We start from the raw sequence: 11,945 nt of genomic DNA on the forward strand, positions 1-11,945 counted from the left end.
TGCTGATTACACATGTACAAATCAAATAAAATGGGTACTTTCACCTCTCCATCCACACTTCTTCTTGCCCTTCACATAGGCATAGTAACTGGCATAACAGTAGCAGTGGGAACAGAAGAGAATGGTCATTGTAGTAGTGTTGACAACAGCAACAGGAAGCGGAATGATGGAATTAACAGCAGAAAAAAAAATAAGCCAAGAGCTAACAGGAATAGCAAGGACAAAGCCACTAATCCTTCTTATTTTGTAGGTGCTACTGCTGGAACTAGATTTCTCCACAAAAGATGAGGCACTGGTGGTAGTGCTCCTAGTAGTAACCAATGTGGTTTTTATGTTTTCCAGTATATAGAAGCAGCAACCCCCAAAAACATCCAGAACACTGCTACTGTTGCTGCTCTGCACCTGTTGTTCTCATGGTGAAGATAAGAGAAGGGAAGGCAGCTGTGGCAGGAATGGTCCAAACCTTTTTGTTAGTCTGTATATAGTATATAAAAGTATATAAAAGCAGCAACCTCCAAAAACATGCCTCTCAGCAAAATTAAGCATCACTGCTACACTACAGCAAGCATAGCCTTGGAAGACCACCTTAGTGCTGTGAGCATGGTACCATCTGGCTCTGTTGTGTTCTGTACTGTCTTGTACTAACTGTGACTTAATTTTTGAAAATGATGCATATAATTAGATCTCTCTGGACTATGTGTGTGTGTGTGTATGTACACGTATATATAATTCAATGAGTTCTAACTATATATATATATTCATACACACACCATATATATATGTTCCTTATCTAGACCTTTAGTATATAAAGCCAAGTACTGTATCTAATCTGTGATAAAGTAGAACCTTCACGGTTCTCAAAGTCTGTTCAAAACTTCACAGAAGCAATAGAGACAACTCCTAACATTTCTCCACCAAGAAAGAAACCTTTACCGATTAAGCTAAAAGGAGCTCCCCTATTAGAAAGAAGATATAGTACACAATTGAGCAGTTCTGCTTCCATCCAGTGGATAGAGATGGTACACATCTATGTAGGTATTTCTAATGCATCCAGGGTTGCTGGAACTATTTGTATCATAGGGGTGCTGAGAGCCTTTGAATCAAACCGTAAACCCCTGTACATCGGGGTAGCCACCCTGTGGCTCCGGAGCCATATGCGGCTCTTCAGAGGTTAATATGTGGCTCCTTGCATAGGCACCAACTCCGGGACTGGAGCTATAGGCGCCAACTTTCCAATGTGCTACAAAGTGCTCACTGCTCAACCCCTGGCTCTGCCCCAGGCCCCAGCCCCACTCCACTCCACTCCTTCCCCCAATACCCCCAGCCCTTCTCCTGAGTCTGCCACACCCTTGCTCCTCTTCCTCCCCCCACCCTTCCCCTGAGCCTCCTGCACACCACAAAACAGCTGATTGCAGCAGGTGGGAGGCACAGGGACGGAGGGTTAGGTGCTTCTGGCAGGTGGGAGACACTGGAGGCGGGAGGGAGAGCTGACGGGGAGCCTGATACTGGGGCTCTTTGGTAATGCACATTGGTAAATTCTGGCTCCTTCTCAGGCTCAGGTTGGCCAGCCCTGCTGTATATGATAGAAATCACTTCAAGCCAGGGGGTGCACCAGCACCTATGAATGCACTCATCACCAGAGTATCTGAGGAATCATATACACACCAGCCAGTTCATTACAAAATGAAAACACAGTAGGCCAACTGTAGTAGTTGAGATAAAGTGGCTCATGACAAAAATTTTAGAGTGAGATTTACACCCCACATCCCACCTCCTAGTCTTCTCCAAGAAAAGGGCACTGAGAACAGCAAAAGCTAGCAATAACAACCAGCAGCTAAAATATCTGAAGAATGATTACAAAATAGATAAATGAGGCCACATGACTAAGTAGAATATTCTCATGAAGATTTAACTCTCTCTCTCTAGCCTTTGAACCTGAACTTCATTTTGGCACACTCACTTCCGAGTATTTACCTACTGATGTTCAAAAATATTTGATAATATTTGTGCTATTCAGCAAATTTATTATTTAAATTTCCCCATCCTTAATGGACAGATCTGAAAAAGTGGTGGCTGTCTAAACTCTATTTTCTTTTATTTTAGAGTTCATGGTAAGAACCTTGTCCTTCTACATATTTACAAACAGCCATGAATACTTATGGAACTATATAAATAATGCTGTTGTCAGCTATGAATGATGTATTATCGTTCTTAACTTTGTTTATCCCTGAAGTGTCCTGGTTTTGATTTTGGTGGTTTTTTTTAAACAGTGTATTTGTCTTTCCATTTTCCTTTGTTACATAAATAAGCAAAGTTCAAACTGTCCTAAAAACTACTGGTTGGTTACTCAGTTCTTCCTTGCTTGCTAAATACGTTCATTTTTTACTTTAGCCTTCAAAAAGAAGAATTGTTATAAATGTAACACTATTTTACTTTTGCTCAATAAATGTGTAATGAGAAGGTAGCAAACTCCAGAATTTAAGTTAAGTCTGCTTGTGACAACTACTGTGGAGCCCAATCCTACTGCCAAACAAGTCAACAGGAGTCTTGCCATGGACTTCAATGGAAGCAGAAGAAAGCACCTATGACATACCTATGTTGGAATTTTTTTTGATGTACTAGAGGTCAGTTCCCCCCCTTCTCTCCCCCAAGTCCCAGATTTGCTACAAATGTTTTAAAGGCATACTTTATATCTTTTTTTGTTTGCCGTACTGTAAGCAAGTCTGAATAAAGTTGTTCTTAGTCAATGCTAGCTTGCAGTATTACAGTATTCATGAAATTGAGAAGCACTAAAACTAGTTTGTAAATGATAATTAGTCCTCCCATCACTGACCCCTGAGGGCAATGTGCTTACTTTACAGCTGTGGGTGGATGCACAGATAAGTGCAAGTGAAATATAATTGATAGTGTGGACACTGTAGTAGTATACCACTTACGCTGGGCCCAAACTAATATTTTAATCACACACTATATAATTCTCCAGTGCAGACAAGGCCAGAGAGGATAAGTGTATTGGAAGCAAAGCCTCATATACACAGAGAAAAATACCTATTGCTGACGACAGGTACAGCTGAAACATTGTTTACCAGCAAGTATAGACAAGGACAAGTTGTGTTTGTCCTCATCTACACTTGCTGCTAGAACACATTTGTAGCAATATTTCCTCAGGTGCAAATGCTGCCAACACCTGATGTTGGCAATAAACATTTTTCTAACAATCTTCTGAAAATTAGACTTACACTCCCTTCTCCCCTGGGATAAGCACAGTCATTTCAAATGTATGGGTTTCTAGGAACATGATAAGTATAAGAGAGACAGTGTGAAGCAATCACATCTTGAGTTCAATCAAGAGCTATACTTGTGTATATTGAGAGAATACTGGAAGTTTCAGAGTAGCAGCCGTGTTAGTCTGTATCCGCAAAAAGAAAAGGAGGACTTGTGGCACCTTAGAGACTAACAAACTTATTTGAGCATAAGCTTTCGTGAGCTACAGCTCACTTCATCAGATGCATGCCTTCATTGGGGCTATGCATGCATCCAATGAAACGAGCTGTAGTCCCGAAAGTTTATGCTCAAATAAATTTGTTAGTCTCTAAGGTGCCACAAGTCCTCCTTTTCTTCATACTGGAAGTGATAATGCTGAAGGGTATGTTGTGGAAGAATATTGGGGGAGCCTGGAGTTCATTAGGGTGCACTTGGGAAGTACGTTGCAGGGGAGCAACAACACCACTTGGCTCTTTCAGAGCATTTTTCATCAGTAGATCTCAAAAGCTTTTTATCAAGGGAGCAAAGTATCATTGTCCCTATTTCCCCGCACATAAGAAAACAAAGGCATTGAACACCTGCATGGTAGATTAGTATGGTATGCTGGGGAGATACCTAGGGAGCATATAGAGAGGAACAAAGGGGGAGTTGGGAGTGTGTGGGTAGGTGGGGGTTGATTAGAAAGAATATCTAGGGGTTGTTGCATTCATGGGGCAGGTGCCAGGAGAGGGGTGCAGGGGGAGGTTGCTAGGTGCAGGAGCTACAAGGTGTGTGAGGGTACCAGAAGGTAGAAGCAGTGCAGATGGGGCTCTGATGCAGACCCAGGCGCTTGTGCAGTTGCTAGGTGCCAGGAGTGCTGGGTCAGGGGTAGGGACTCTGTGAAAGGTAGGTGTGATGGGTAAAGAGTACAGGTGAAGGGGCCGAGTGGGATTGCTAGATACAAGGGGCTCTGGTGCAGGCGTTGCTAGGTGCAAGGGAGTACAAGGGGTAGGTGGTGCAGGAGAGGGGCGATGCAGGGTGGTAGGTGCAGGGGAGGGGCTATGTGAGGTTGCCAGGGGCTATGCAGGGTTGCTGGGGAAAGAGCTATGCAAGGAGGGCAGGGTGGGAGGTACTGGGGGGGAAACCGGGGGTGGCTGGGGCAGAGTGGGTGGGGGAGGGCTAGGGGCAGGGGCTATGCACAGGGCTGCTGTGGGAAGGGGACAGGAGGGTAGCGGTGCAGGATGATGGGGAAGGGGGAGTGCCGAGGGGGCTCTGCAGGGTGGGCAGGGGCAGGGGGCTGGGCGGGATGGCAAAGGACCGGGAGGGGAGGGCGAGGAGCGGGGGCACAGGATGCGGCTGGGGGCGGGGTCTCGGGGGCGGGGCTGCCGCTGTCACTCACGCTGCGGTTGAAGGAGTTCCCGGGCAGGAGCGGTAGCGCCATGCTCGTGCCGGTCTCGAGCCCGATGCCGCCCCGGGGCTGGTGTTGCTGCCCGGACCCCGGCCGCTCGCGCCCCCCGCGCTGCCAGGCGGAGAGGAAACGTGAACGCGCTGTTTGGGCTTCTGTTGCCTAGAGACCTGCGTCTGACATCACAGGGGGAGGTGTCATGGCATCGGGGCGGGGCCCGGCCGAGGAGTGCCGGCTCTCGGCTGCCCCCTGCGGCTTTGGGGCGGTCACTGCACGTGCCCCTGCCGGCTGCCCCGCCCCTGTGGACCCAGCGCCCAGCCTGGGCTCCTGCTGCTGGTTTCCCTGGGCCGGGGACTCCTCGGGGTTTGTAGCGGGGGGCGGGGTGCTTCCCTTAAAGCGCCAGCTCCGGGAGTCAGGGGATCGGGGCGGCATTTCCTCCTGTCTTCCCCGCTTACGGGCGCTCAGTGACCAACCCTGGTGGCTGTGGAGAAAAGCTTGGAAACGTGGCCCCCTGGAAGGTGCAAAACGCACCCCCTAAAGAGAGAATCTCGTACCTTTTTTGTTTGATCTTGCACGTTACACGGTTCTATCACCAGCAGGAGAGTGAATTTGTGGGGGGGGGTGGAGGGTGAGAAAACCTGGATTTGTGCTGGAAATGGCCCAACCTGATGATCACTTTAGATAAGCTATTACCAGCAGGACAGTGGGGTGGGAGGAGGTATTGTTTCATATTCTCTGTGTGTATATAAAGTCTGCTGCAGTTTCCACGGTATGCATCCGATGAAGTGAGCTGTAGCTCACGAAAGCTCATGCTCAAATAAATTGGTTAGTGTCTAAGGTGCCACAAGTACTCCTTTTCTTTTTGCAAATACAGACTAACACGGCTGTTACTCTGAAACCTGGTTCTGACCATGAAATTTAGCTCAGTGGATTTCATTTTCTGCTTCCCATGCACTGGCCCCATGCCCACTATTTGCATTTACAGGATTAAGTGGCAATATGTAAACATTTTTAAACCGTTTTCATTGACATTAAAAAGAAAAACATCATGATGATGTTTTACTCAAGACCTTCACTATAAGTAGTGGCGAGCACGGTTCTGAGCACAAACTTTAAGCTGATAGTGCCCAAGGGAGGTTTAATTTTTCCCCGTAAATAGGACACCCTCTTCGGGGCATTCTGGATGCTCAGTGCACGTCCAAAACATAGTCCAGAAAAGCAGCAGCTGAATGGCCTGCCTGTCCTTGTGTTTCACGTATGGATGGTCTAGCACTGTTTCATCAAAACTGTTTTTTCCACAGAAAACTGGATTTTTGCCAAAAAAAAAAAATTCAGAAAGTTCTGCTTTCCACAGCAGATTTCAATTTTTTATAAAAAAAACTGGACTGCCTAGATCCAAAAAGATTTTGATTTTTGGCCAATAGCTGAAATATTTTAGCCAAAAAAACAAATATTTTGACTCTGATCTGCCACCACAGTGCCTGCTCGGCACTGTAGTTCAGTTGCTTCCTATCTGTATCCTCCATGGGTCAGACTCTGCAGGCAGGTGTCAGTTCTCCTTGTGCACCATAATCATGAGACTCCCATAATGCACTGCCTCCCTTCACCGGGGGCGGGGGGGGGGGGGGGATCACAGGCTATATTGTCTGATCAGGGAGCCCAGCCTGTAGAGAAAAATGGGAATATGAGGCATCCAAACAACAACTCAAAGAATCCCCACAGCAGCATTTCCTGATCAAATTACTTTGATTGTTGGTAGAAATATTTCAGTTTTTGACGTTTTGCAGAAAAGTTGAAATTTTCCTTGGGGGAAATAACCTGTTTTGTTACCACCTCTGGTTTCAAAGAAGTTTTGCAAAAAGCTGTACAACTTTTGAAGGTGCCATTGTGTGTATGTAGCACTAGTACCACGCATATGACTAACCCCTTTCTGTGCTGACTGAAGTTCTAAGAACACCCCTACGATACAGGTACCTTCTATATCTATTTCAATGTGTCTTTACCTTTTATTTATCTGTATAGTCCTCAGGAAACACTGTGTATATTCAAGCAGCAAAACTTTCAATGTTAGTAGCTTTCATTTGAAAGAGAGGGTCTGGAGGACATTGACACAAAGCATCTTGGAATGCTTACATGCCAATATGCTCCTACTCTTTTCATGATTATTGAACTAGCATAGAAGCTTCTTTTCACTTCCATAGATCCAGCATCATAAATCCTATCTGAAAGCAAGAGGGGGACTATCAAAAATAGACTCAGATAATCCAATTAAAAGGTCTACATTCATATACATTTCACTGTTAATTCATGGTGAGAAATTATTTCTACTTTTTAAAATTTCTAAGCAAAATAGAGTTTTCTGTTCAGTCTCTGTTGCAGGTATGAGCCCCATTCCATACTACATAAGTTAACCACAGGGAAAGCTTAAATGGACTAGTGCAATTTCATAATAACTACTCATGGACACTTCTTGTATTGACCAATAGGCTGATGAAATGATATTACTACATTAGTAAAATACCTTTTAATACCTCAGTTTTCAACTCAGAAAGAATTGAGAAAGTACTGCAGAGTTTATCCTAAATTAGGTCGGGACAATTCTATAAAGATGTGAAAATACAGAAGTGAGCATGGCTTTTCCATCAGCATGAACTCCTGCCATTATTAAGATGATTTTTAAAAAAGTGAACGGTAGAGAGTTTAAGCACAGAAGTTTCTGGTTATCAGGGAATAACGTACAGATTAGCAAGGGGTGAAAAGTTTGGTTTAACATAGGATGGTGTGAGGAATACATAATCTGCGATATCCTCGCTTGGGGGTAAAAGGTTGACGGGTCAAAGTACAAACATTGAGATATGAGGTTACGTTGTTCATATAATGGCTATGTTCAGGTGTGGAGTATAATGAGTGGATACGATGATGAGGATGGATTGACCCTCATTTGGTGAGATTTAATATTCAGTGAGTTTATGGTTCCAGTTCATATGGTCCAATGGAAAAAGTCTCTTGGTCCCTTTCTTGTAGTCGATGCACAATGTTATTAAAGCCCTATCGGATCCAAGACAAATAAACAAAAATGCAAACTTTCCTCCTACATACTTTACTTTTGAAATAATGTCCTTAACTTTCTCATCTCAAATCATCAGTGTTACCAGCTTTGCCCATTACTTTGCGGTATGCTCATTTATTAGGGTTACTCTTCTGGGGGTGGGAGGGTTTCTGTACTTCTACCCATGTACTGCTTGTGTCACTTGTGTTCCCATATGGAGCTCTACTTCTCCCTGCTGCAAGTTCCCTCTCAATGGAGCTATCCTGCAGGACCTAGGTTCCCCAGGGCTGAATTCTTCCAGCCCCAGAATCAGAGGAACACACACACATTAACAGAGCATGTCTGAGAGGACTGGGTTAATCAGCACTCCCAAGCTGACCCCTTATATGTCCCTGGATTCAGCGGGCTGGATCAAACAGCACCTCCAAGCTGTCCCCCTCCTATGCCATGGGCACCACTCCAGAATAGAGCGCGCCTGAGCAGGCTGGGTCAAGCAGCACTTTCAATCTGCCACCCTCCTATGTCCCAGGTTCAGCACTTCCCTATCCCCACTTTCACGTTACGATTGTTCTGGTAGTAACCTACCTGATGAGCAAACCCCACAGGATTTTTGGGCGCTGCAGGGATCTTTTAGCTTAGGTACGAGAAGCGTTGCTGCAGAGCGAATGAGGAAACCAAAAAACACCTGGGGGACGGTGGGTGGGGGAGAGAGAGAGAGAAGCAACCAGCTCAGTCATGAAAGTTATTTATTGCCAGGTAATAACCATAGGGGAGCCAAACAAACAAAACAGTTATAATATTAAATCTAGCTTAAATTTGATTATAAAAGTGAGGTTTAGAAAACTGTAACTGCCCACACAAGTCAGGGTCAGAAGGCTATACCTAGAGAGAGAGAAAGAGCTGGGTTCTCACCACTCCGTGAAGCTTGAATCGCTCGGGGGGGGGCCAGGTAGTGGTGGTAGCTGAGGGTCCGGAGTGCTGGAGACAGGCAGAGCCTCCAACACGATCAGTCAGGAGAAGATGAAGTCCTAATGAAACTGCTGCAGATTTTGGATCCAGGTATCAGAACACTTACCTGAGCATGGGTAGCAGTTTTTTGTAGAGAAACAACAATGGTTCAAGGGAGAACACTAGATTTGTTTATGTGTAAACTGATAGCTCATGGGAGTATACCAAAGTTGTTTTGTTCAGGTTAGACAATCGGAGCTGATCATTCCTGGCAATGGGTGGTGTTCCTTGGATGGAGCTCACAATGCAATTAGGGAGCTTCACTATTTTGGATACCAATAAAGGATTTATTACTAGAATTGGTCTGAATAGCTACTGAGCTGGGTGTATGCAGGCCTGGGTTGGATCATTAACATCTGGAGCAGAGATCCCCCATGATGCAGTGCTACTCTGCTTTTCTGGTCCCAGAGTTCCTTGAGGTTCTTGCCTTGGAATCTCTGTTCTCCATTCTGTATGTTAATGGAGATGCCTCCTTGTCCCATCTTTGATGCAAATGAGGCTAGGGGAGTTTCCTTAATCCTGTCACCCTTATCCCAGTGGTTTAGGTGTGTATCTCACTGCCCTTTCATTGCTTTTTGTAAGTCTTTCTTCTGATCGATTTTGGTTCAAGCAGAGGCTGGGCGGGGGGTGGGGAAGAGGGTGAAAGGTCTTTTGTGAGTCAGACAGGCTGGGTACTGTACCCTGGTTTCCCAAGAACACAGAGCTGCTAGGTAACATCGGATTGTAAATATATTTTGAAAGTGTACAAAAATCAGTTTCCTCTCTGTAGCTGAAGGAATGTGTGCTTTCATCTGTCACAAGCAACAAGAGATGGTTTTATACTACAGTATTATCAGCATCCTATTAAAAATCATAAGTAAATTCCAAGTGAGGTTTTGAAAGCCATACTTAGCACAATTAACACTCTGCAAAAACATGTTATTCACTGTGGGCCATATGCTTCTCTGCCTGTGTAAAAATGCACAGAGTGTAAACACAGCCCTCAAAGTTGCAGGACTTTCAAAAAGCTGCCACTCTCCTGACTTCTGAATAGAGCAGGAGCCCAGGACGAATATGTAACTAGAATTTTTCATTCACCCAGAGATTTACAGGGATACCCAGGGAACACCCTTCAGATCTCAGGCTATATAAGGGTTTCCTTATATGAGGGCTTGTCTTCACTAGAAACTTAGGTCACGTTAGAACATGACTTTGAGGTGACATGTTAACTAACATGATGTCAAACAGACTTTGCAACCAATATCGGCAGGGACTGTTGTGTTTAATATTGTGTCAGATGGTCATGGAACTATACATTTAACCGCAACCAGCTGACATGTTGTTAAACATAACTTGTACAAATCTACACCAGTTGCAAAATTGTGTTTAACATCCCGTTAGTTAACATGAACCCACAACGTTGGGTTTAACTTGATCTAAATTTCCAATATAGGCAAGACTTGTGTTGTTCTTGCCTTCCAGATAGCAATGGAAGTCTGACTCACACAGCTATAGCCCAAAAAGAGCTCACACTTCTTCCTACTTCTTTTGTGCATCTCACTAGGAAAACTGGCAGCCATATTTCACCTTTAGTGTAGCTCCATCAGAGGTAGTAAGAGTGGGAGTCATATTGTAGACAGGATTCAGACCTTTTTGCTACCATGTCATGTAACACAACACAGAGCAAGATTAGACAACATGGTGATAAAAATGCCTCAGCCCTTACTATTGTATCAGATGACATCATTGCAAAGTACAATTCACTAACAAGGGAACATCCACAGTGAACAGTCCCATGACTTCTTCCTCACATTCTGGCCAAGCTTTTCTTAGCTGCATGGAAATTAGCTCCTGCATAGTGGCCTTGGAGGGGCCAGAGGCAGCTGTGGAGGGGAACACATACAGAATTGCTGCTTTCCCTCCACATCATCCCTCACCCTGCACAATTACTCAGCACAGTTAGGACTTTACTCTTGGCCTACATGATGTAACAGGTGAGAGAAGCATATGCTTTGTTTCAGGGATTCTCAAACTTCATTGCACTGTGACCCCCTTCTGATGACAAAAATTACTACACGACCTGGGCAGGGAGTGGGGTCTTGGGCTTCAGCTTTGGCTTGGGCTTTGGCCACAGACCCCAGCTAGTCTAATATCAGCCCTGACAACCCCATTAAAATGGGGTTGTAACCCACTTTGGGGTCCTGACCCACAGTTTGAGAACTGCTGTAAGAACATAACACACAATTGCAAACATTTTCTATCTACTCTTCAGTCACATTTTGCTTTCAGAAGTGGAGGAGCAATATATCCTGTCTAGAATCATTGATTCTGTTACAACATCCAGTTTTCTTTGAGAATGATTTATCATGGCTATCTTTTGTTCCTCACTTTTTATATTCATTTGAGAATATGGCCAAAACAAAACCAGATTCATTAGTACCATTACTGAAAAAGTGTTAAAAGAAAATATTTTTTAATAAAATCTTTATATTAAATGAAGATTTTAATGACAAAGGACAGTAATATTAAATTAATATCAGAGTGGTAGCCGTGTCAGTCTGTATCAGCAAAAAGAACGAGGAGTACTTGTAGCACCTTAGAGACTAACAAATTTATCTGAGCATAAGCTTTTGTGGGCTAAAACCTACTTCATCGGATGCATGCAGTGAAAAATACAGTAGGAAGATATATATACACATAGAACATGAAAAAATGGGTGTTGCCATACACACTATAACGAGAGTGATCAGTTAAGGTGAGCTATTATCAGCAGGAGAAAAAAAACCTTTTGTAGTGATAATCAGGATTGCCCATTTCCAACAGTTGACAAAAAGGTGTGAGTAACAGTAGGGGGGGAAATAAGCATGGGGAAATAGTTTTACTTTGTGTAATGACCCATCTACTCCCAGTCTTTATTCAAGCCTAATTTAATGGTCTCCAGTTTGCAAATTAATTCCAGTTCAGCAGTCTCTCCTTGGAGTCTGTTTTTGAAGTTTTTTGTTGAAGAATTGCCGCTTTTAGGTCTGTAATAGAGTGACCAGGGAGATTGAAGTGTTCTCCAACTGGTTTTTGAATGTTATAATTCTTGACATCTGATTTGTATCCCTTTATTCTTTTACATAGAGACTGTCCGGTTTGGCCAATGTACATGGCAGAGGGGCATTGCTGGCACATGATGGCATATATCACATTGGTAGATGTGCAGGTGAACGAGCCTCTGATGGTGTGGCTGATGTGATTAGGTCCTATGATGGTGTCCCC

The 11,945-nt window shown here is 44.2% G+C and overlaps 1 protein-coding gene across 2 annotated transcripts in view; it reads right to left on the minus strand.

Annotated features, from left to right (window-relative positions):
- Window positions 1-4,793, minus strand: part of EFHC2 (EF-hand domain containing 2) — a 90,790-nt gene extending 85,997 nt beyond the window's left edge. For both annotated transcript variants that reach the window (XM_073358880.2, XM_073358886.2), the window contains exon 1: window positions 4,643-4,793. In XM_073358880.2, the coding sequence (XP_073214981.1) occupies window positions 4,643-4,684 (42 nt within the window). In that variant the 5' untranslated portion in view covers window positions 4,685-4,793. The remainder of the gene's footprint in view (window positions 1-4,642) is intronic.
- Window positions 4,794-11,945: the final 7,152 nt, after the last annotated feature.

Source organism: Lepidochelys kempii, chromosome 1 (genome assembly GCF_965140285.1).
Source record: "Lepidochelys kempii isolate rLepKem1 chromosome 1, rLepKem1.hap1, whole genome shotgun sequence".
In the NCBI taxonomy this organism is placed as follows: domain Eukaryota; kingdom Metazoa; phylum Chordata; order Testudines; family Cheloniidae; genus Lepidochelys; species Lepidochelys kempii.